Consider the following 27,085-nt stretch of genomic DNA (forward strand, 5'->3'; position numbering starts at 1 on the left):
TGTTTGAGGTGTGACTCTCCAAAAGTCCCATGGGCCATTTTGTTTTTTGTTGTGTGCATAATTAATTTATATCTTCATTTTCATGAAAGTTCACATTCTGCAATTTGGTACATTGTACTGCTTGTAAACAACATGTTAAATTCTAGGTTTCCTTTATAAAGGAAAACTGCTGAAAATGGAACTATCATTACTGACCTTCCTATGAAAAAATTACTTGTTTTTGAGTAAGGGACCTGAAAGATGCATGCAGATCAGAGACGCAACTGTGCAGTCAGATCTTCTAATGTGCATACTTGTAAGGCAGTGTAGCCATTTGCTTCTCTAGCAATGAAGAGTGAAACACTGGCTGCAGTTGCCCTCTTTAGCTTCTGCCCTGCAGTGCTGGTTCAATTGACTGAGTCAGGCAGCACTGCACTGTGGAAACTGTAGTCCAGGGGAGAGACTCTACTGCAGGGTTTCATGGAACCCAAGTGTTCCGTCCAGAGGTTGCCAGGGGTTCCTTGAGCAATGAGCAATTTCTGCCTCTCACATAAGTTCCCACTGACATTGATCCTTTTCGCTGTCTGTAAGGGGTTCATTCTTCCTAATGATCACAAGTGTAAGGAGAATTCTTCCTACTGACTGTCACACTAATGTGTCATGAGATGTAGATATACAGTAGTCATTTTTAGCAGGGGTTCCCTGAGACCGGAAAGTTATTTTAAGGGTTTCTGTGTGTTAAAAAAGTTGAAAGGCTCCTCTACTGTAATCAAGAGCTTTTGAACTACATTTCCTAGTGAGAAATTTCCAGGAGGAGGGCTAAGAGCTACATTTTGTCAGGCTGTACAGGACACCGCTATCTCTTGCTGTGAGGGAGACCAGTGAGTGCATATCCCTGCTACATATCTGTAGCCTGAGTGGGATCCAGTGAATTAAGTTTGGTGTTTCCAATAGCCAGAGTCACCTGCGTGTAGAGCAGAGTGGACTAATAGCTGTGTGATGGGATGGTGAGCTGCGATATCACTGAGACTTGTGAGCTGCTGTGGTGGGGATTTACTATCTGCTGCTAGAGATACTGAGCCCTTTAGGAACTGACCATACAGCCATCTAGTAGCCTTTTTGCTGCCTGCAGTCTTAACTGGGAATATTCTTACATGCACCAATGTTACAACTAGGCCCCAACTCTAGCCAGCTGAAGAGTTGGAACTAAAGACTTTCCCTTTACTTTACAGCTGCTACACAGAGACCTTCACCCATTGCTTATGCTAAGAGGTACCTCTCAGGGAACATTCCACCATATTGTGGCCATTCTCCTGCGCTCTAGACTAGTTTTAGTATTATTCACATTGCAGTTCATGCTTATATGCACAGTTTGTTGCTGAATTTGCTGGTTCATGAGTTAATTCCAGTCCAGTGGTACAGAACTCTATTCTAAATTACCTTGGCAGAGTGATTATATTGTAGCAGAATGTGTCTGAACCTACCTTCTTTGTGTTCATTTATGCTCAAACAACCATTTTATTCTAGCCCATACCAATACATTAAGTTCATTTCCCACCAAACGGTCTTGTGTCTATTTCTTGGTGCCAATCCACAGCCAAGTTTAAGGTATCTATATTCTTATTCTTAAAAGTGCTTGGCAGTAACTTTGATTCAACCAGGTGTGTCAGAGGGGCTGAGGGTGTTCTTGGAGTTGAGGCACAGAACAGAGAACCCAAATTACCAAGCGGCTCTTGTTGGGGTAGTGCTACTGCAGTATTTTACTGAATGCTGAAACTACTGGATTACAATGACGGCTAGGGACCTTGTGTTTTCAGGAGAAGGGGATCAGGAATGGCAGCCTCTAGAATTCCTCAACAGAGACTTCCTTTAACTGCTCAGTTATTGGTAGTGAGGCTGGTGTCTGTTGTAATAATCATAATGTATGATCAACATTGCACAGGGGTATGGCTCTGCATAGCTCATGTTTCTTATGTCTTGTTTACAGGAACCTGTCCACCATTGTGTCACTTCCAGGAGGTGACAGTCTTCAGGGCTTTGTTTTGGTCACCTTGCTGGTAGAAGTGGCAGCCATCCCTGCAGTCAGGGTAGGTAGATTACAGGAATGAGTGAAAAGTCTATTCTTCAGACTGCTACTGTGAGATCTTATCATAGTGTGATAAAATGTGCTAAGTAAATAGATCCCGGTGACGTCTATGAAGTGTAGTCTGCCTGGATACAGTTATGTGTTTTCTGTTTGCTTTCACCACCACCGATACATTCAGCTTTTTGTGAACACTATACAGTTATTGATGACATCAAGCATTGCTGACTAATTTGAACGCCTTTGTGCTATTTTTTACTGTGTACAAAGAGCTTGCGGTGCACTAAATAAAACAAGGCAAGCTGATGATGAAAGCCAATGTCATACTGGAAGGGTCGGAGGCCTTAACTATTACACAATGCACAAGTGGTTTGCACTCCTGCCTTGCAGAACTGGGGTCCTTGGTTTGAATCCCAACCAGGATGCTACCTGCTTGGAGTATGCATTTTTTTTTTTCCCTGCGTTCGCTCCCACAATAAATATACAGTAGGTTAAAAAAAAAACTTGTGTCCAAATTGCCCCTAGCATGTGAATGTATTATATGTTAGAGGCCTTAGATTGTAAGCTCCATGAGGGCAGGGAGTGGTGCAAAAGGACAGTATGTAAAGTGCTGGGTATATTGTCAGTGATTATATAAATACCTGAAATATTCAAATAATATCCAGCAAGAGTGTGAGAGCATTCAACAAAAACTGGATGAGCGCTTAACCTGGCCATGGATCAAAATTCAGCCGATTCAGCAGAGAAGTCTCCCTGCTGTCAGAATACAATAGTTCAGTGGGGAGAATTCCCCCATGTGTATCAAATGTGTGGATGGGGGAATCAAGTCAGTATTTTTTTATTTTCTCAACTCACTGGTTGAACAAAAAAAAAAAAAAAAAACATGCCTTTATACATTCTAGATAACTTTTCTCACCACTCTTACCCCGGGAGGGGATTGTGTGGCCTGTAAATATAACAGCCCTGCCTAGTCAATAGCCCCCTACCCCCACCCCCCCGCTTCCAGACAGTTTATTTTCCTTTATTTGGCTGGGTGACTGAAGATCAATAATACTTATAGATATGATTGCTGGACAATGAAGCAGGAGTCTGATGACATCTCTCTGCCATTCAGCTCTCCCCACCAGTTGGCATGTTCCTGGTCAGTTCATGTCAATGCAGTGCATCTCCCTGGCTCCAAGCATTGCCCCATTCTCATCCAACCTGAGCTCCACTATGCAATGGATTACAATAGGCTGACATTTTTACTTTTATTTGTATTTTTTCAGCCCGACCAGGATTTAGTTTAAGCATATTTGATAATTATTAATGCTGACATAAATATTTAAAAGCAGACACTAAAACAAAAAAGGAGCCTTTTATGTTAACCTTTGTTTTGTAGAACACCACCAAAACCAGACCACTGAGTAGGCGAACATTGCCTTCCAGATCTTGCATTATAGCTCTGATAATGCCTTGTGTCTCAATTGTACAGGCACAGATTATTTCATTGAGACGTTCATTAGGGCTAGTGTAATCTCCAACTTCCATCATAGATGGCCTCAGTATCTTGGGTTTGGGCACTGTAGAGGCTCCTTGGAACAGGGGTCTCCAAACTATGGCCCTCTAGTTGTTCAGACACTACAATTCCCATCATGCCTAGTAATTTCTGTGAATGTCAGTTTTACAATGCCTCATGGGACTTGTAGTTCTGCAACAACTGGAGGGCCATAGTTTGGAGATCCCTGCGGCCTGGAAGATAAATAAAGGTACGTGCAGCCACTCCTTTCTGCAGGGTTTTTCATTTTTTTTATGCTAGGTCAGAGGTCATAAAATCTAACAATTGCTACTGTATCAATTACACATACAGAACTATGCCATTTATAATACTGTATAAGACTAAATATTACAATTCTTGTGAAAGAGTAGTTGTCACTGGTTCTTTTAATGTTTACCGCACCACAATACCTTGTCTAGATATTGATATCTTTAACACATAATAAACTAATAAGGTGTATTCAGTGTGATTTAGTTTGATAAATGATTGCTGTCTTATTTGCAGTCTGTCATTCAGGCAGTGAAATCTGTGGAGTCTGATGATAAGCAGACACTGCTTATAGCTCTGCAAGACTTGGAACGCTCGATAAACAAGATGAATGAGGCTCTCCATCTCATTTATGGTTAGTAAGCATACATTGTTCCTAAACCCATGCTTTACCACCCCTCTATATTTAATTCACTTCTCCTATTTTTATTCCCAGCTATTTATGCCCCTCCCTCTGTTCTTATCTGATTTATACCAACCAAGGAAACCTTTTTCTGATGCCATTTTTAAAAACCGGTCTGCGACATGCCCAATTAAAGCTGATTTATTGGAAACTCATCATAGAATTGCTGTCTAACCAACTTACAGCTCCAGTTCCACTCACTCCTGAAGTACGGTATGTCTTTTAGGCCTCATGCACACTGGACATTTGTGGATGTTTTTTACAGCTGCTGTGTTTGGCTTCAGAGGTTTTTTTTCCTGCATTCAATAAACTCTCCAGCATGTTATCATATGTGTCAATGAACACATAGGCTGTTATCAACTGTTTTTGGCAGGGGAGTTTTTTGACTGTAAAAAAAAACCCCAAAACTAGTGTGTTCTGAGAGGAGCCAGCAGTTTTTAATGTTAATGATTCCATTGATTAAAAAACAAAAAAAATGCTAAAAAATGATGGAAAAATTGAAAAACACTAAACACTTTAGCAAAAATGCTACTTGCATTTCTATAACATTACTATAACGTCCAGTGTGCATGAGGCCTTAGGGTTACTAGAAGAGGAGCTTTGGCTAGATTGCTAGGATTTTCCTGAATTAAATCCTATTTTTGGTGCAAAAACAAACCGCGTCTAAGTGGATGCGGGCCCCCCCCCCCCCCCACACACACTCTCTCTCAATGGATTAATACTGTTAATCGATTCTCCATTATGAAAAAGTAATATGTGAACACAGGAGTTGCTCCCACAAATACTATAAGATATGGGAGGTGTGGTGTAACTCAACCCAAACTTTAACTGCTTAATGGTTGACATTGATTTATCTTAAAAGCAAAGTATCTGTTGGAGATTTGAATGTATCTAATTACTTTCAGATGGTTACTATTGATTGTTGCACAGATGCACAAAACAGGAGACGGTGTTTGTTAAAGAGGAGGTCCGCCCACCCCTGCAAAAATTAAAATTCAGCAGCTACACATACTAGAGCTGCTGAATTTTAATAGGACACTTACCTGTCCTGGAGTCCAGCGATGTTGGCACCGCAGCTGATGTTTCCAAAGTAAACTCATCCATCTATGCCCCCATGCTTTAATTTGTTGAGGAATAACTTTGTAAAATGCCCCCTAGCATTTCTGCTTGTGGCCATCTTGAGAAAGGGCAGATGATTTATGTAGCTTTCATTTCCTGGAATCCATCTGCCCTTAGCTCAGGTGTGCCAGTGTTCTGCCGAAAATTCCAACTCGCCAAAATCTCCTACCGCGTCACTTCTGAGACTCTCCAGCAACAATACTTGGAGATTTCGATCAGTTGGCTGTTTTCACAGAATACCAGCAGCGCATACACTACGGGACATGATATAATGAGTGGACATTGTTAGTCCACCCACTAGTAACGAACAACATGGCTGCCTCTAAGGCGGCGACAACTTTTTTCCTCCTTACCCAGTGTACAATGTTCACTCATTATATTGTGTCCTGTAGTGTATACGCTGTTTGTGTTCTGTGAAAACAGCCAACTCATCAAAATCTCCAATTATTGCTGCTGGAGAGTCACCAGAAGTGATGTGGTTGGAGATTTTGACGTGTTGGAGTTTTCGGCAGAACACCAGCAGGAGGTTGTGCATAGCTGACAAAACCCCTCCTCCAGATGAAAGAAGAAAAGTTGTCCATGAAGGCTCCTGGGATGTATGACCTCATTATAGCCTAGGCCAGAAACCAGGTAGCAACTGAAGAAATGTTAAAAAAAAAAAAAAAAAAAAAATGTCTAAAACAAGAAACCATAATATATCTATCTATTTACTAAATCCAGCAACATACAGATTAAATCTAGCTAATCTAGTTTAGCTTAAAAGCTAGAAACAGCTTAATTATGTAATGGCTCCCATAAGAAAATTTCAATAAAGGGCCTATGGTTTTCCAACTATCATATTGGCAGTGCCTTTCATAGCATTGATAGGTGTAGTAATAGACATAAAATCCAGTTGATTTTGCTCAAAGATCATCTTTGCCTCTGTATATCTTTTAAATGTCAACATAGCAATTAAAAAACTCAGTTTAACTGCTTCCCGTCCACGTCATTGTGAAATGACGGGTGGGCGGGAACCTTTTTATTGTGTGTCATATGACGTCCTCCCGAGAATGCGCCTTACGCGGCGGCTCTGGTCTGAACTCGGTCGTGATCTGTTACCAGTTTGTGTCCACCGGAGTTAAAGACAGCCTTGGGTGTCATCCCTCTGGCGGTTGTCACCCGGGTGTGGCCCACGCATCCCCGCACCCCCCTCCCCCCTTGCGACGCCACTTTTCTGCTGCCTTAAATACCATTCGCTTCTCCTAAAGGTAATTTTCTATCTCTACACTTTTAGTATGTTATATAAGAAAAATGTCCTGCTTGCTGCCTCTTTTGTACAGTTAGCAGCAAATTTTATCTTCAATACTAATGAGGGGTAACGCATGCAAACCCAAGAAAAAGAGGCATAAAATGGCTTAATCGGTAGAATTTACCTGTGTCATTATGTTCTACCTGCCAGTCACTCTTCTGTAATTTGTTCTCCTATAGATTATGTGGATTCAGATGTGTTTTATAGTACAATACGCGTATTCCTGTCCGGGTAAGTTACATGAATGAATTTATTGGAGAAAATTTGCTAAAGATAAATGTAGAAACTGTTTGTATCTACAAACCTGAAACAAATCTTGCCCAGTGTATGATCTTTCTTTTTAGTTATTTTCTTTTCTGCTGTGGGGCATCTCAAATTGGCAGCAGAACACATTTTATCACTTCAGCTCTTGTAACTTTTTGGACCAGAGCATTTTTACATTTCCACTCTGGGCCAGTTTATTCAGTAATAACCTAAGATAACAAAGAAATCCACACTTTTTTTAAGGGGACAAACTATGCTTTTTTAGTCTTGCAAAAAAATTATATTCTATGTAATCTATAGACCTACAATAGATTTTTTTTTTTCCTATTTTGACCAAGATTCAATTAGAAATTGGTGATTTTACTGTACATAAAAAGTATAAATTTTTACCCTACAATTTGTCTACTGACACCAAAATTGTTACTGGTACTAAGAATGGCAAAGTTATTTTCAATTGGAAAGAAAGACATTAATTTTTTTTTTTTTATGCATCACTGAAAAAAAAATTAATAAAAAAATTTAAATGTTAATGGTAAAAAAAAGGAAAAATAGTTAAGGGAAAAAATGATTAGAGTAGATTTAAATAGGTTAGTAAGGGATTATATAGTAATGCACTTTATTTAAAACAATCTTTGTTTACTCATAAGATTTCTTTTAACTGATTTCATATGCGGGTAAAGCTCACGTGTGATTTACACAAATATACATGTATTAGTAACTATTTAACAATATTACACTGTATTACTGAATGTTACTTGCAGACTTTCTAAAAGTGTCATTTTGCACAGGAGTTGCTGCATTTTGACAGTAATTCATTGCCATTTTGAGAGCCAGTAATTGCTGGTAGTAGTGAGGTGGGGGGACGAGGAGCACTAGGCAGGTGATATGTGCTTGAAGTGTTATTTTGTTAGTCAAATCATTTAATGTTTATAATGTATGTCCAGGCATGGCCCAAATTTACACTCGAGCCTACCACAGGACAGGGCGTTGCTAGGTTTGCAAAAGATCTGGGGCTAGAGCCCATAGCAGCGGTCACCAACCTTTTTGCATGCCCGTGGGGGGGGAGATTGGCGGTAAGAAATTTTTCACAGGCGATGGATGGTGTTAGCGCTTCAGTCATCATGGCACCATGGTTGATATGCTGTCAGGATGATTGTAGTGCATTATTTCTATTGTTACATTCTAATATATAATGAAGTGGTTCAACTCACCATACTGCAGAATCAGTGGGAGCCCTGGGCGTGTCACTTGCCACATCTCCTGCCACCAGATGCAGCGTGTCACTTGCCACCGTCACCTGCCACTAGATGTGGATTGTCACTTGCCATGTCGCCTGCCACCAGATGTGGATTGTCACTTGCCACTTTCACCTTGCAGATGTGGATTGTCACTTGCCACGTCACCATCTGCAGATTGCCTCTTGCCACGTCTCCTACCACCATTTGCAGATTGTACCTTGCCACATCTCTTGCCACCATTTTCAGATTGTCACTTGCCACGTCACCTGCCAGCATTTGCCGATTGTCACTTGCCACATATCCTGGCACCATTTGCAGATTGCCACATCTCTGTCCACCATTTGCAGATTGTTACTTGCCACATCACCGGCCGCCAGATGTGGGTTGTCATTTGCCAACTGATGTGGATTGTCACTTGCCATGCCAGCCAGTGCCACCAAATGTGCATTGACGCTGCATTGGTGGCAGGCTGACAGCACTAGTCCATTTAGTGAGCAGGAGAGAGGTGATGCGGGGCGGGCAGTGAGAGATGTCATGTCGCTGCTCCCCGCTGCACCTCCGACATTGAAGCAAGAGGGTCTGGCTGCAAAACTCCACAATGACAGGAAGCATGTGACCTCCACTCCACTGTGCTGTGAGAGGAAGAATGCTGATGTGTGGTGGGCAGAGGGAGATGATGATGTCATCTCTCTGCTGCTCGCCGCACCTCGCTCCCAGATTGAAGAGGCCAGGCTGTGAAGAGCGCTGATGTGGAGCAGGCGGAGAGAGATGTCGGAGGAGAGACTCGGGGCTATGGGCCCCAGATTCGGGGCTATAGCCCCAATAGCCACCCCCTAGCAACGCCCCTGCCACAGGGGCATTTCTTGTTTGTTGTTTTTTTTTTTTGTTTACTTTCACTCTCAGCCTGAAGATTGAAAAAATCATCCACATTCTCTGATGGAAAATCGCCCAGGTCCATGTGATTTCAATGGGAGTGATTAGATCCCCATCAGCTTTTGTGAAAGCCACAGTCTCTGCTTTATAAATAGACCCTTATATGTTTGGTCAGCTTTAGTCTCCTTTTACAGTAAGTTAATCAAAAGGTAAAGAACAGTCCCCACAGAATTCCTAAGAGCACTGGCAGGGGGACCAAGAAGAGAAGGATTGGGGCTCCTCTGTGCAAAACAATTGTACAGAGCAGGTAAGCATGACATGTTAATTTAAAAAAAATCTCAGGCCTTACAATCAGTTTCATTAGTTAATCCCAGGGGTTGGGATGCAGAAAGAGCAGCTACCCCAGGGTCAGCGGCATCATGTATGTGGTGGGCTGAGCCACTTTTCACTCCATTGAGGCAGCCTGGCACTGCCCCCCAACTTTCCCTTATGAAGACCGCACCAAGCTAGCAGGCAAAGTCTGGGCTGCGGCAGGCAGGAAAAAGCAGGGAGTCGGGTGCCAGGGAAGACTGGGACACTGGAAAGGAGGGGCCAAGAGGGTGAACAACAGTTTGGCATCTTCCCCATGGGCACTGAATGACCATTGTGCCAGCACTGATTAAGCCTATTTGGATTTCTGGTTATGTCAATTTGGTACTGAATGTGTCCTGTATACAGTATCCGACAAAAGTGATTACACCCCTCACATTTTTGTAAATATTTTATTCTATCTTGTCATGTGACAACACTGAAGAAATCACACTTTGCTACAATGTAAAGTAGTGAGTGTACAGCTTGTATAACAGTATAAATTTGCTGTCCCCTCAAAATAACTCAACACACACACAGCCATTAATGTCTAAACCACTGGGATCAAAAGTGAGTACACCCCTAAGTGAAAATGTCCAAACTGGGCCCAAAGTGTCAATATTTTGTGTGGCCATCATTATTTTCCAGCACTGCCTTAAGCCTCTTGGGCATGGAGTTCACTAGAGCTTTACAGGTTGCCAATGGAGTCCTCTTCCACTCCTCCATGATGACATCATGGAGCTCATAGATGTTAGAGTCCTTGCTCTCCTCCACCTTCCGTTTGAGAATGCCCCACAGATGCTCAATAGGGTTTAGAACTGGAGACCTGCTTGGCCAGTCCATTACCCTCAGCTTCTTTAGCAAGGCAGTGGTCATCTTGGAGGTGTGTTTGGGGTCGTTATCATGTTGGAATACTGCCCTGCGGCCTATTCTCCAAAAGGAGGGGATTATGCTCTGCTTCAGTATGTCACAGGCATTCATGGTTTCCTCAGTGAACGGAAGCTCCCCAGTGCCGGCAGACCATGACACTCCCACCACCATGCTTGACTGTAGGCAAGACAAACTTGTCTTTGTACTCCTCACCTGGTTGCCTCCACACACGCTTGACACCCTCTGAAACAAATAGGTTTATCTTGGTCTCATCAGACCACAGGACATGGTTCCAGTAATAAATGTCCTTAGTCTGCTTGCCTTCAGCAAACTGTTTGCGGGCTTTCTTGTGCATCATCTTTAGAAGAGGCTTCCTTCTGGGACGACAGCCATGCTTTGATTCGGTGTGCGGCGTATGGTCTGAGCACTGACAGGCTGACTCCCCCCACCCCTTCAACCTCTGCAGCAATGCTGGCAGCACTCATACATCTATTTCCCAAAGACAACCTCTGGATATGACGCTGAGCATGTGTACTCAACTTCTTTTGTCGACCATGGCGAGGCCTGTTTTGAGTAAAACCTGTCCTGTTAAACCGCTGTATGGTCTTGGGCACCGTGCTGCAGCTCAGTTTTCAGGGTCTTGGCAATCTTCTTATAGCCTAGGCCATCTTTATGTAGAGCAACAATTATTTTTTCAGATCCTCAGAGTTCTTTGCCCGGAGGTGCTATGTTGAACTTCCAGTGACCAGTATGAGAGAGTGAGAGCGATAACACCAAATTTAACACAACTGCTCCCCATACACACCTGAGACCTTGTAACACTAATGTCACATGACACAGTGGAGGGAAAATGGCTAATTGGGCCCAATTTGGACATTTTCACTTAGGGGTGTACTCACTTTTATTAGCGGTTTAGACATTTAATGGTTGTGTGCTGAGTTATTTTGAGGGGACAGCAAATTTAGACGGTTATACAAACTGTACTTTACATTGTAGCAAAGTGTCATTTTTTTCAGTGTTGTCACGTGAAAAGATATAATAAAATATTTACAAAAATGTGAGGGGTCTACTCACTTTTGTGAGATACTGTAGATGTTTCTGGCTGTGATAGTACAGCACCAATTTTGTTTCTGCCAACATTTTTATGGTTGTGTAGGGTACTTTCACTGTGTCTCAGTGGACATGTTAGTACAGTACTTATTGCATTGTAGGCATGATTCCGGCTGTGTTAGCACAGTACTGGTTGTGTCTGTGGACATGTTTCTGGCTGTGCCAGTAATGTACTGATAATGTCTGTGCACAAGGTAGCTAGCCTAATAGAGAAAAAAGCTTAAAAGCATGGGGTTGGGTTTTTAGCACAGTACTGGTTGTGTCTGTGGACATGTTTCTGGCTGTCCAGTACTGTACTGATAATGTCTGTGCACAAAGTAGCTAGCCTAATAGAGAAAAAAAGCTTAAAAGAAAAGTATGTTTTTTTTTTTTTTTTTTTTTTCTGAATCATACTTACCTAGGCGGATGCAGCATCGGTCTGATGGCTCAAACACCAGAAATCGCTCATTTCTCAGGGTTCCCTGAGCAGAGAGCTAGTACTGTCAGTCACCAGCTCTCTGCTCTGCCCCGCCGTGCTCACAGGAGGGCTGAGCTGTGGAGGGGGTGGGAGCAGACTGCTAAGGCTCTCTGAGAGGCCGAGCTGGGTGCCAGTCCAGGCATGTGTGCGGTTCTCAACTTCATTGTTGCGGTCTTGCCTGAGCCTGGACCAGCTCTGTGATGTCAGCCGTCAGTGGGCTTCAGCCCACTGTCTGCTGAAAATGGGTCACAGGAGTGCAGAATGAACTGCACTCCTGTGATCCACAGGAGACGTACAGCCAAACTTCATTTCTATATGCATGTGCTCCAATGGCAGCTGCATGTCATTTCTCATTGCAGGATTCCTAATGGTAACAATGGCAGAACATGCATGTGCAGTGATAGTTGGCACACGAGAGAGTGGTAATGTAAGAAAGTGACTGGGAGATGGGGACAGCAGTGTGTCTACTAAAAAGCACCTTCATGATCACCAAGTATTCTTTTAATGAAAACTATACACTAAAAAGATTGGAAATGGCTTTTGAAATTTTAAAGCTTATATGAGAGTATAGTAATTTGGTATACATCTTCTTTTAAAACAATTTTTTAAATCATTACGTTACAGTGAAGTGCCGGCATCTGGCTTATTAGTGGTGATGAGTGGCTTCTTAACAGGGCTTACTTTGGAGGGCCCTTTTATCCGTTCAGTTTTTGGTAGAGGGGTGTAGGTAAATTACACGATCATCAGTCAAGATAACAGTAATGTTTCATTTAAAATGCATCTATATATACCTTACTTAAGGACAGATTTACTTTACTGTAAAAAAAAAAAGGACAGATTTGTAAGTAGATTGATAATCTTCCAGCTTTTAATACTGAGCATAATTAATCATTTTATGCACACTAGTCTTCTAACCAACATCTCTTCTGCTGATGGTAATAGTTCTGAACAACTCCATCTAGACACCGTTTGCTACATTTTTCAGTCAGGACAAGGGAAAGTAGGGAGACCCCAGCCAGTAGCTTGTGGAAACATTTTTAAAAAGGTATGAGTTCTGAAAAAAGAACACAATCACAAGATTTCTTTAAAGTATTTCATGATCTTTATTGCCTCCCAACACTTAACCTGGGACACAAGTGCTCCAGCCTTCTAGGCTTCTTTAGCACAAAGCTTGAGCTTTTTCACATGTAAATATGGCAGTCATTCATAAGCCCTTTTCTCCTTTTGAAAATGCGTATTTGCATAGAAGATAACATTTATTAAATCTTAGTCAACAACAAAACCATTAAGCAAAATAAAATGAAAGTGCCATACCACTGCTAAGAGGTTCAGCTATAACTTCATTCCAATAAATCTCTTTCAAACAAGCTGCTGACAAGGACCATGCTTGAAATCATACTGGAAAAAAACACTAAAGGTCTCATTCACATCGGCTATCTTTTGGATTGTCCCCCTGAACTTCTGTAAAAAAAAAAAAAAAAAAAGTGTGTACCTGAACCTATTGGCAGAGGTGTGGCGTTTCAATTTTAATTTTTTGTTACATTACACTACAAGTCAAGGAGGCCGTGGAGATCCTCTGGGGTGTAAAAGCTGTCTAGGAACAAAATCATTAGTATCATCAGCATAAATTCTTTGAGATATCAATACCAGTGAGATAACCCTATGGGCCCTGCACTATTTTTTTTCCACTTTCCTCAACAATAAAACCACATCCTTCCTTGCATTTTCCAGACAGCTACTGTATATAAAAATAACAGTTAGAATTTAATTCACTATGGACGACACAGACAATTTCATCTCAGACCCTATTTATACATACATTTTATTGTGCTCTGTTATTATTATGCAGAATGAATATAATTCCAACAGTTTGTGCGCTTTTACAAAATTAAGGTAGATTATACAGTTAGAATACAATTTAATACAGGAGGATTCATAGGACCCAGCTTGTGAGAGCTTACAATCTAACCTAAAAGTCAATTTTTTTTTTTTTTTGGTAAAGTTGAGAGAGGTTTTCCTATTCCCAAGTGATGAGTTTTTAAAGGTTTGCCTGAAGGCAGATCATCTAGGAGATAGCAGGATGAACCGGGCTAGTGAGTTCCGTAGTAAGGGAGAGGCTCTGGAGAAATCCTAGAGAGAAGATGATGAGGGTACCAGAGAGCAGGGGGACTTGGAAGGAGCGAAGAGGATGGTTTGGGTGATATTTTGAGACAGTAAGTGATGTAGCTTGGGGCAGAATTGTGGATGTTGTAGTTATTTTTATTTTATTTTTTTTTGTGTTGGGTGAGCGAAAGCCAGTGGAGGGACTGGCAGAGAGGGCTGGCGAACACTGAGTGGTTGGTTAGATGGATGAGTCTTGCAGCAGCATTCATAATAGACTGAAATGGAATAGCCTGCATGGAGGAAGGCCAACAAGGAGAGAGATGCAATAGTCAAGGTGATGCATGTGGTATATGCTATAATAATTGTTATCAGTCATGTAATTGCTATTTTCAGGTCTTTTCAGATCTCATTGCTGAAAGTGTATCCATACCCAACAACAAAAATTGAATAATATTGTTGGGGTTTACATACACTTAAAAATAGTGATCGCAATGACAAATAATGATAATCTCAGATATATGGATATTTTAAATATGTTAATAAATGAGCTCTTTTGTACTGGAAGAAGCGGACAGTTTTCTATTTTTCTTTTCCATTTCATAAAAAATGGGTTATTGAAATTCATAATTTACAGTATTACCAACTTTTTCTTAGAACTCCTGGCTGTCATCCAGCCCGAGTATTGAACCCTAAAAAAATACATGCTACTGAGATCAGATTCAGAGCAGTTCTATAAATGGAATTTGTCCACTTCCTTGTTAATTGAGGGATATTCCAGATTACAATTACTCATGGACAAAACATTTCATGGGCAGATAGTGTCCTACAGGATCTCAATGCCGATATTTAGTTGTTTTCTAAAAAAAACTGCACAAAAGAATGCATTCTAATTTTAGAAAGAATTAGAATTAAAATGACCAAATATATCTCTTTCCCATATTTCAAATGAGTTTTACATTCCTGTTATAAGGTTTCATAGTTTATGAAAAGCTGCTTAAAGTAGTTCCAAAGCCATTGCTTTTTTACCTAAATGTATTCACATCATTAAGATAAAGTCCCGTTACTTTTACTACTATCCCCAGGGCCATCTTTAATATTGATTGGACCCTGGGCAAACATTTTCTTAGGCCCCCCAAGAAATCATTCTAAGCAATCAGTGTGTAAAAAAAAAAAAAAAAAAAAAAAAAAAAAAAAAAAAAAAAATCCTAATCACCTCCCCATTGTAGTACAGTGGCTGCCTATCAATACCTCATCATCAGTGCCGCCACTCAGTGCGGCCTATCAATGCAGCCTCATCAGCGCACATCAGTGAAGGAGAAAAAAAATACCAGTTTGCAGATAAAAATTTCATTTGGGTACAGTGTTAATTGCGTGGTCATGTGTCATTCAAAGTGTGACAGCACTGAAAGCTGAAAATTGGCCTGGGCAGGAAGGGGGTGAAAGTGTTCGGTAGGCAAGTGGTTAAACTTGCAGGGGGTCCATGGGTCACATGTATGCGGGTTTGCAGCGCACGTTTGTACAGGCATGACAGCCCATTCATTTGCATGGGCTGCTGTGCCTGCATTTCCCGAAGGAAAATGCAGCAGCTTTTCCACTTTGCGATTTCCATCAGTTCTCGCACCTGCACTGCAATTTAAGATATGTGGGGGTGCCATTAAGAATAAATAGCAGCTTTGCATGTTTTTAAACAGCAGCATGTTTTGATTCTGGGTGCGGGAATTGGTGCAATTCCTGCACATGCTGCTGTTTAAAAAACATGTGGGACTGCCATTTATTTCACCCCCAGGCATCTAAAAATGCAGCGCATTTGTGGGTGCGGGACTTGCAGGAGAATTATATGGTGAAAAAAATAAATGGGCTGCTGTCCCAGCGCAAACGCGGGCCACAAACCCACATAGATGGAAACCAGGCCTAAAGGAAGTCTATCAAGCAGTGTTGCATTTCACTATGTCTATGTGTGGAACAGGTGCCAGTACCACTGGTGTTCCATGCTCTAATGCTCCAATTGTGATCAATCCAGCCACAGCCAGATCAGGATTTAGTCCACGCTCACAGACAGACTATTTGGGATGAAGGACCTACCTGGTCCTGGCCAGCCGGGCTCACCATTCGCTGGCTCTCAGCACTGCGGGCACCTGCTCCCTCCCACTCTGATCCCAGCTCCAAAGCCTCTAGCTCTCACCACGACTTCCGGCTGCCACTCCCTCCCACTCTGATCTCAGCTTCTACCCTGCAGCCTCCCGAGTCCTGAACATACGCTCTACATGGTGCAGGGTCAGAGCATCAGTGAAGCTCCTGGCCCCGCCCGCTCTCTGCTAGCTGGGGAATGATACAGCGCAGCACTGCCTGTCTCCTGTCCTATATCCAGTCGCTTCGCAGTTCTAGTTGGGCTTCCAATTTGCAAGCTTAAGCAGCAACTGCTTTGGGCCCCTCAACAATGACAGTGCCCAGGGCAGCTGCCCCTTTTGCCCTGCATTAAAGACAACCCTGACTACCCCCCCCCCCCCAGTATCACTTTATTTATAAGGGCTTCCCCAGTTTGAACTTAAAGTAAAGCACTGCTTCAGACCTTTGAGTTCATAGCTCATTGTAGCTACACAAGTATATAGTCTCTAGCAGGGATTTAAAGTAGAAAACCTCTTTAAGGAGATCATAGAATTTTAGATTTATTTCTGATACAGTTTGATGCACATGTGCCCATCTGAAGTTGTGTGTGTGTGGACTGTGCCTCAAGTTAAGTAATACAAAAGTGCATCATAATATTCCATGGTGCACTTGAATAGAATGTAACTGCATTCATCACCAAAGTCACATAGACCTGTAACCTTATAATCTCTGGGGATCATTGCAACATTGAAGTTCCGGACATTAAAGATAAAACTTGCAGTCTTGTCATTCGATAGTTCTCAGAAATAGCTTACTTATTATTGCACTCCAATATTGCTTGCCTACCAGATACATACGGTACATATTCTTGATGATGTCTGTCCAACATCCTGTACCACTGACTGGCTCGGTAGACAAGAATAGCCTTGTACAATAAAGAATTTGAGAGCAGTTTTATAATAATGGAGTGTCCATTGGTATATGAAGACCATTTCCAAAATATGTACTATTGCAAAATCTTACAGTAACATCGTTGCCTCTTTTTTTTTTTTTTTCATCCAAGATTGTTTAAGCTTGTAAAACAATACAATGGGATTGTGTATAATTTTGATTTAAAAAAAGGCAATTTCATCTCCATTTGTAAAAAGCCCAACTATTTAAGGCAAACGTTTTTGATGCAGGAAGGAATAAAAAAAAAATTAAAGCATGTGTCAATTTAGGCAAAACAATTCATTGTGGCTCCATCGTTGAGAATGTGGATCAACATAACTCTTTTACCTGTTTAATAACTCTAAGGCTGGATTCACACCTATGCATTTTTAGTGCTTTTTGCATTTTACAGATTTGCACTACAGTCCATCTAGCATGGTTTCCTATGGAACATGTTCTGTAGTGCAAATCTGCAAAATGCAAAAAGCACTAAAAATGCATAGGTGTGAATCCAGCCTTACTGGGGTAACAAATGTGGAGTAAAATAATATTTATTGCTAAGTAATATTTCATAGCAGCATGAAGCTAGCATTAGTCTTATCTAAAGTGTGGTCCACTACCACAAATTACACAATCTTTGGCCCTTTGGGGCGTGAATGGGCTGCCCTAACTCAATGCATATTAATGCGCAAAACCAAGGTGTGCTAATGTCCCTAAAGCTGTTTTTATCGGTCAGTCACTGGCAAGATTCCTTCATGTTCAGGCTTCCAGGAAGAGAGATATGTAGAATGCTCTTGGTCACATCATTGTGAATGTGGGGACAGTTGCACAACATTCCCTATAAGCCTTCAGTCATGCACAAGGCATGCTCTGGAAAGTGAAGAGCAATGGGTTGTGACAGGGAAAGTTGTGAAGATGGACACTAAGCTGAGGGAGGAACTGGGGCCAGCAGTGGGCTCAACCAGTTTAGCAGAAGTGATGCTAATTTTAATAAGCATGCCCACTATTTAGGCAGCGCTGATTTTATAATGTCAGTGTTGTCTGAAAGTACAAAGAAATGTTGTGGAAACCAGTCACCTTGCTGAAGGAACTGATGACTGGCCTCCTCAACAGGAACTAAAAAGATGACATTCTTTGAAGGCTCATTTTTAAATGATGACTTCAATAGAAGGAAGCAAGAGATCTTCAATGCAACAACATAGTGTTAAAGTTAGACATTTACTGCAAAAATAAGACAATTATGTTTTGCCTGGAGATGAGCTTTAAAAATATGGAATACCTATAACTGAAACAAAGTTAACTTATGTGATGTGTTTCTTTATATCCGTAGTACTTATATTCAACCATTTTAATGATTTGGTTCATCAGGTATGATTCACATTGTTGTAATTCAATCATAAAAAAATAATATATTTTAAAAATGAATCCAGTCTACAGTGAAATGGTGCAATTATCTGTGCTCAATCAGTGAAAGGTGATACACAAACAAAAGTGCTTCAGCAGGAGCTCTCCCCAAATCAATACACAATTCTTACCAGAAAGATTGGATCTCAGGTTATAGAGATCAAATTCACTCTCACAAATATCAGCCGAAGAAGATGTTCCACTCCTCAGGACTGAATTCATTTTTAATATATATAAAAAAAAATTACGATTGAATTTATTTAAAGATTTGGAATATGTGTCACTTATGAATAAGTGATAATCAGGTTGCGCACTTATATATTTTATTTACAGATTGGTCGTATATTCAGGCTTACATAAGTAGCAGCACCTTTTTATATTATAATATTTGTTTCACATTTTTCATAACATTTTTTCATTTTTATTATTGCTTTTCACACTATTTGGGTAAGCGCAGAATATTTTTTTTTTTATACAATTACTTGTATAATATGATTCACACTGTTACATACATAATTTCTCACTTGCTTTCCATATTTATCACTTTTTGTATCTCCAAAAACAAACTGCCAATTTACAAATGGAGGTTGATTTTGAAAGATTTCTAAATGCTTTTTAAGACCAATGTGTTTCAACTACTTCACTACCGGGCCACTTCTGGCTTTTCTCTCCTACATGTAAAATTCATGATTTTGAAGCTAGAAAATTACTCAGCCCCCAAACATTTATATACATTTTTAAGCAGAGGCCCTAGAGAATAAAATGATGGGTGTTGCAATTTTTTATGTCACACGATATATTTGCGCAGTGATTTTTCAAATGCAATTTAAAAACATAAATAAAAAAATACACTTTTTAATGAATTTTAATGCAAAAAAAAATTACTGTGTATATACTCGAGTATAAGCCGAGGCACCTAATTTTACCACAAAAAACTGGGAAAACTTATTGACTCAAGTATAAGCCTAGGGTGAGAAATGCAGCAGCTACTGTAAGTGGAAAAGAGGGTCAACAATGCCCATTTGCAGCCTCACTGTGCCCATTTGCATGCCTCACTGTGTATATCTGCAGCCTCATGTACCTGATCTCCAGAACACTGGCGCTGTGACATTCAGTCTAGTCGGCGGTCGTCCAGTGTAACAAAGCCCTGCCTCCTCCATGTCCATGATGGAAAACTGATTCAGTTTCCCAGTAGTGAGTCAGTGTTCCGCCTATCACGGACGAGGACGAAGAGAAGGCGGGGCTTTGTTACACTGGACGGCCGCTGACTAGACTGCATGTCACAGCGCCGGGAGATCAGGTGCATGGGGCTGCAGATGGGCACAGTGAGGCAGGGAGACTTGAGTATAAGCCAAGGGGGGCTTTTTCAGCACAAACAAATGTGCTGAAAAACTCGGCTTATACTTGAGTATATATGGTATATAACCCAATTTTTGGTAAAATATAAAAGGTGATGTTACGCTGAGTGAATAGATACCTAACATGTCATGCACACTCGTGGAATGGTGCCAAAATACAGTACCTAAAATTCTCCATGGGCAACTGGCCTAGGATTATTGCTCTCGCTATAATCTTCATAGCAATACCTCACATGTGTGATGGGAACACCGTTTCCATGTGCAGGCGTGACTTGCGTATGCGTTCACTTCTGCGTGTGAGCACGAGAAGACAGGCCCACAAAAAAATTCAATTATTTATTTTATTTTGTTTTTAACACTGTTCCTTTAAAAAAAGTTTGATCATTTTTATTTATATCACAAGAATTGTAAACATCCCTTGTGATAGAAATAAGGCATGATGGGACCTCTTTATGGAGACATTTGGGGTCTGCCTTTCAGAAAAAAAAATGGCGTTTTGCTACCCTTGGGTGTTCTTTTTTTATTTCTCTGTTTGTTATATTAAGAAATGGAGTTACCCTTTTTACTTTCTGTATGGTTTCTGGCACTCCACGTAGGGCAGATTCTCTACTGCAAACTGTATATGTGGCAATCTACGATGACAAAGCTGGAGTGTGCTCCACTGGACCACTGATCATCTCTCACTGGAGTATGTAACATATCCTTATAGATTTTGTAATGTCGTAACACATTATGTACAAATGTTTGCATGTGTAATTTTCTTCTTTTTCTACAATAAAAAAATTGTTGGTGTTAAAAAAAAAAAAAAGAGAGAATGGCAGTGTTTACACTCGCCAGACTGGAAGTGACCTCATTACGTCGCTTCTGGCCTCCCAGGACCTTAGAGATGGCCGGGGACCATCTGGTCTACGGCCGGCTCTATGGTAAGCCAGTGGACCCGCCAGATCGCATACTGGGCTAACCCGATCACATAGGGCAACCCCTCCTGCTGCCTGTAAAAGCAAGGCAGCTAATCAGCCACCAATGGATATTACACAGACCAGGCTTCAAGCATCTCTGCTTTTATTCATCTCCATTACGTGTTGGATCAAGTTTACACAAAAGGGTAAGATTTTTCTGTTTTTAATTTAGCCTACAGGAAGTAACAAGGATACTGCATTTTTGGCAAGATAAACCTGCATTTTCTGTACTTGCTGAAAATGTTCTTAACCTGAAAGGAAAAAAAAAATGAATGCAGCCACCACAGCTGTTCTATGGTTTAAATACGCTTTAACGGGAAGTTGTGGCAGTATTGTGTAGCATGCAGTTTTAGTTCCCAGACTCGTTTTGTGCTGTCTGTAATTGGAGACTGATGTTTGGTTTTAGTTCTTCATTCCTTTTGATGATGCAATAATATATTTCCAGAATACTCAAAGCACAGCTTCAATCTCCATTATTTGTTTGTTCCCCCGGAGCAAACATCTCAAGATTTTATCTGTAACAGTCATGGCTACCATCATCCCTCTATATCATGCTTATGTTCCCAATTCTACAGGATACAATATGATACTGGTGGGATTATGTTTGTCAGAAAAGGATTGAGTCACTTTAAAGGACCAATATGAGTTTTCTAGGCTAAAGGAGAGGAGTCTTGACTAAATAGTCAGATCTTTGTTCCTCATACTACTCCTTTTTTTTTTTTTTTTTTTTTTTTTTTTTTTTTTTACAATTTATATATATCTTAAATCTTGCCAGCTACAGTCTTCATTTCTCTGCATGCCTGACATCCCTACTATCATTATGAGTGATTTTAGCATTCCCCTTGTGACCAATGACCCTGCTGTTGCCAAAATGTCTCCCACTGACCCCTCTTATTTGCCATCACTTTTTTCATCTCATCTTCTGCTTCCACTCTGATCACACTCTTGTCTTGACCTTACATTTCTCTCTATTGTACTATTTCAGATTTATCTAACTGTCCTTTTTAATTCTTCAATCATAGCCTACTAAGATTTACCCTTCCTGCAAGCTCCCATTTTACTGACAAAATAGGAAACACAACTGCCTTTTCAGCGGCTTCACACTACCCCTGTGCGGTCCCACTGTGCTTTGGGCAAAGCACAGCTAGCTCACTAGTTTCTTGCAGGTTAGCTGTGCTTTCTCTTAGACTACTATGATGTCCTGCAGTTTTGGTGCAGTCTCAGGAAGCGCACCAAAGGTGCAGCATGCAGGAGTTTTCGTGCGCTTTCTGAAACCACAGGACCTCAAAGTCTATTGGAAAGTGCAGCTAATCTGCACGAAAACCACGGTTAGCTGCGCTGTAGCAAAAGCACAGCACAGGAGTGTGAAAGGGGCCTTACGATATAACACAGCGTCTCAGTCCAAACCCTTTTCTTAACATGCGCTCTAATTAGCTTCGCTCCTTTGACTGAACTTGCATAGTTACTGTTCATAGTTAATCGGGTTGATAAGACACTAGTCCATCCAGTTCAACCAACATAGAAAAAAAATACACAAATTGAAAATCTCCATATACACTATCCTATACCCACAGTTGATCCAGAGGAATGCAAAAAAAACCCAAAAAAGCATGATCCAATTTGCTCCAGCGGGGGGGGAAATTCCTTCCTGATTCCCCCCCCCCCCCCCCCCCAGAGGGAAGCTGGATACGTGGATCAACTTTACCTACAAAATGTTAGTAACCAGCTATATTATGTACGTTTAGGAAATGAAATAATCCAGGCCTTTTTAAAATAATCCACTGAGCTGGCCAGAATCAGCTCTTGAAGAGTCTACTCCACATTTTTAAAGCTCTACTTGAAGAAGCTTTTCTGTAGTTGGTGATTAAGGCTCCATGCACAGTGGTTTAAAAAAACTTTGCTTCTACAGTAGTTTTGCGTCCTGCCTGTAGAAGCAGCTCAATGTTATTCTATATGTCCATGTACATTAGGATGTTAAGAGGCATATTTTGAGTTTAACGTTTAGAGGCAGAAATAAAGACCCTTCTGGTTCGCGTTTCTGATTGGAGCTTGGAGGCAGAAAAAACGTAAAACTCTCCTAAACTTGTCTAAACTTTGTACAAAAAATGCTCTATATGAGCGTTATTTTTACTCCCGAGAGAACACTCTCTTTTTTTTTTTTTTTTTTTTTAAGCCCAGTGTGCATGGAGCCAAGATATCTTTTCCTCCAGACCTAAAGAGTGCCCCCTTGTCCTATGTGATGACCTTAAGGTAAATAACTACACAGAGATCACTATATGGACCACTTATGTATTCATATTTCATACCCCCCCCCCCTTAATCTCAGTTACATAGTAGGTGAGTTTGAAAAAATACACAATTCCATCAAGTCCAACCTATGTGTGTGATTATATGTCAGTATTACATTGCATATCCCTGTATGTTGTGGTCGTTCAAGTGCTAATCTAATAGTATTTTCAAACTATCGATGCTCCCCGCTGAAACCACCACCTGTGGAAGGGAATTCTGCATCCTTGCTGCTCTTTTAGTAAAGAATCCGCTATGCAGTTTAAAGTTGAACCTTTTTTCTTCTAATTTTAATGAGTGGCCATGTGTCTTATTAAACTCCCTTCCATGGAAAAGTTTTTTATCTCTATTGTGGCATCACCAGTATGGTATTTGTAAATTGAAATCATATCCCTTCTCAAGCGTCTCTTCTCCAGAGAGAATAAGTTCAGTGCTCGTGACCTTTCTTCATAACTAATGTCTTCCAGTCCCTTTTATTAGTTTTGTTGCCCTTCTCTGTACTCGCTCCATTTCCAGCACATCCTTAGTGAGGACTGGTGCCCAGAACTGGACAGCATACTCCAGGTGAGGCCGGACCAGAGTCTTGTAGAGTTGCAGAATTATCCCTTAATCTCTTGAGTTAATCCCCTTTTTAATGCATGCCAATATTCTGTTTGCTTTGTTAGCAGCAGCTTGGCATTGCATGCCATTGCTGAGCCTATCATCTACTAGGACCCCCAGGTCATTTTCCATCCTTGATTCCCCTAGTGAGTAGATTGCATTCATATTTTTGCCACCCAAATTATTTAAAATTTTTCCACATTAAACCTCATTTGCCATGTAGTTGCCCACCCCATTAATGTGTTAAGATCTACTTGAAAGGTTTCCACATCCTGCAGAGAAGTTATTGCCCTGCTTAGCTTAGTATCGTCCACAGATACAGGGATTGAACTGTTTACCCCACCCTCCAGGTCATTTATGAACAAATTAAATAGGATTGGTCCCAGGGCAGAACCCTGGGGGACTCCACTTTCCACCCCTGACCATTCCGAGTACTCCCCATTTATCACTACCCTCTGAACTCACCCTTGCAGCCAGTTTTCAATCCATGTACTCACCCTATGGTCCATGCCAACGGACCTTACCTTGTACAGTAAACATTTATGGGGAACTGTTTCAAATGCTTTTACAAAATCCAGATACACCACGTCTACGGGCCTTCCTTTATCTAGATGGCAGCTCACCTCCTCATAGAAGGTTAAGATATTGGTTTGGCAAGAACGAATCTTCATGAATCCATGCTAATTACTGCTAATGATACAATTTTCATTACTAAAATCTTGTATATAGTCCCTTTATCATCCCCTTCAAGAGCCTGCATACTATTCATGTTAGGCTAACTGGGATGTATTTTGGCCCTTTTTTAAATATTTGTGCTGCATTGGCTTTTCCCTAATCAGCTGGTACCATTCCAGTCAGTAGACAGTAAAATTTAGGAACAATGGTCTGGCAATTACTTGACTGAGTTTCCTATTGACCCTCGGGTGCAAGCCATCTGATCCCGGTGACTTATTAGGTTATCTTGAGTTTTTCAAATCTATTTCTAATTCTGTCCTCTGTTAGCCATGAGGATGCTTCCTGTGATGTGTAATGAGGATAAACACTGCAGTTTTGGTTGCTGAAGCCCCCCCGATTCACCCCGTGAAGACTGAAGAATAAATTCAATACATTCACAATCTCACCATCCTTTGTAACCAGATTCCCTTCCTCATTCTTTGAGGCCAATATGGTCTGTCCTCCCTCTTTTACTGTTTATATACCGTATATACTCGAGTATAAGTCGAGGCCCTAATTTACTACAAAAAAATGGGAAAAACTTATTGACCCGAGTATAAGACGAGGGTGAGAAATGCAGCAGCTACTGTAAGTGGAAAAAGAGGGTCAACAATGCCCATCTGCAGCTGTATACCTCCCTGTGTTCCTGTGCATGTGTCCTGTGTATATGTGCATGTGTCACCTACCTGTGTCCCTGTGCATGTGTATGTGTGCATCCTACCTGTGTCTTGTGCATGCCTCCATGTGCCGCTTTGCACCGATCAGCGTGTCATAATACAATTCGGCCATTCTACTGTTCAAAAGCCGCGCCTCCTCCTCGTCTGTGATAGGCTGACCGCTGACTGCTGGGAAATTGAGTTTTCCGCCTATCACGGACATTTCTCTCATCCTCATACCACGGACGAGGATGAGAGAATGTCCATGATAGGCTGACAGCTGACTGCTGGGAAATGGAGTTTTCTGCCTATCACAGACGAGGAGGCGACGCGGCTTTTGAACAGTGAATGGCCGCCGAATGGTAATAGCACACGCTGGCCGCCGTCTGCCTGCATAACACGCTGATCATGTAGGCAGACAGCGGTGACTCGAGTATAAGTCGAGGGGGGCATTTTCAGCCCAAAAAAAAAGGCTGAAAATCTCGACTTATACTCGAGTATATACGGTACTTAAAGAATTTCTTGGGATTTTTTTTTTTTTTTTTTTGCTCTCCTCCGCTTTGTGTCTTTTGTGTTCTATCTTAGCCGCCCCAATTGCACCCTTACATTTCTTGTTGCATGCTTTGTAAAGTTTGAATGCCGATGATGATCCCTCGGCCTTGTATTTTTTTTGAAGGCCTTCTCCTTTGCTTTTATATGCATTTTTACATTGGAGTTGAGCCACCCAGGACTTTTGTTCGCTCTTTTAAATTTATTTCCCAATGGGAAGCACTGGCTAATGCCTTATTTAATATGCTCCTAAAGCAAACCCATCTCTCCTCCGTGTTCTTTGTTCCTAAGATTTTATCCCAATTAATATAGCAAGGTTCGTAGTTGGCTCTTTTGAAATTCAGTGTCTTTGTATTCCCCTTATGTTTCCTATTTCCACATTAAACCTCATTTGCCATGTAGCCATGCCGTGTGATTTATACTGAAGCTAATTGACCTGTGATCGCTGTTTCCCAAATTGCCCCGTATTTCCACATCTGTGATCAGGTCTGTATTGTTGTAATCAGTAGGTCTAGTTATGCTTTGTTTCTAGTTGGTGTGTCTACCATCTGACCCATGAAATTGTCCTGCAAGACATTTAGGAACTGGCGAGCCTTAGACGATTGCGCTTTTCCATCTGCCCAGTCTATTACACATACTAGCTCATGCACCGCATACTAGCTCATTATGAAATGCTTACCTTAGAACAAGAACTGTTGCAGCGGTCCTGGCACACCGATGTGATCGGTGACATGTCATCCCGGAGCCGGTAATGGCACAGCAGCTGAAGAAATGGCACGAGCAAGCCGTTTCTTCAGTGCGAATGTGCCGATGACATCCGTAAATATTTGCTTGCAAGTTTAAGAGAAATTCACAGTACCTACAGGTAAGTCTTATTATAGGCTTACCTGTAGGTAAAAGTGGTTGTACAGCGTTTACAACCACTTTAACTCTTCAGTATCTAGCAAAGCTTCAAATATCAGGTTGGAGTACATTGACATATTAGACCATCTTGCACAATTCTGGCCTGAAAGTCACTGGTGAATTTCAGACCCCAGTAATTCTTTACACCTTGGTTGTATACACTTATTTGCATCTTTGCATTTCCTAAAAGGTAATTTAAATGCTTTGAACAGTTAGGAGGAATAGAATAATTAAAGCGGAACCACACTGCATCTGAGCAACACAAACCAAAAATGCTATTTAAATCATTTTTAATATTCAAAGCAAACTCGGGCATCCATCCATGTCTCCATGTTTTTATATTGCTAAGAAATTACTTTGAAAAAGGTCCCTTAGCATTTTTAGCTTTTAGTGTCCTGAAGTCTCCTGGGACGTGTGACATAATTTGCCTAGGCCTGGAAGCAAAAAAGTAACTGAAGAAATGTAAACAAAAATAGTAAATATGACATACTTTCCTATCTATTTACTAATAGGGATGGGCGGACGGTTGGGCCTGAGCATAGGTCCGTGCCGAACTTTGGTTGTTCGGACGTTCGAACAATATGCAGTATTCGCGGCAAATTTAAAAGCCGCGGAACCCCGTTAAAGTCTATGGAAAACTAACATGTAAAAAAAACAAAAGTGCTCATTTTAAAGGCTTAT

General features: G+C 41.2%; 1 protein-coding gene across 1 annotated transcript in view; it reads left to right on the forward strand.

Moving 5' to 3' along the window:
* Positions 1-27,085, forward strand: part of IDO2 (indoleamine 2,3-dioxygenase 2) — a gene marked incomplete at its 5' end in the record, with an annotated part of 87,266 nt that overhangs the window by 41,229 nt on the left and 18,952 nt on the right. The window contains 3 exon segments of the mRNA XM_073622205.1: positions 1,967-2,066; positions 4,104-4,221; positions 6,856-6,907. Of these exon segments, the coding sequence (XP_073478306.1) occupies positions 1,967-2,066; positions 4,104-4,221; positions 6,856-6,907 (270 nt within the window).

This window comes from Aquarana catesbeiana, linkage group LG03, assembly GCF_042186555.1.
Source record: "Aquarana catesbeiana isolate 2022-GZ linkage group LG03, ASM4218655v1, whole genome shotgun sequence".
Taxonomy (NCBI): Eukaryota; Metazoa; Chordata; class Amphibia; order Anura; family Ranidae; genus Aquarana; species Aquarana catesbeiana.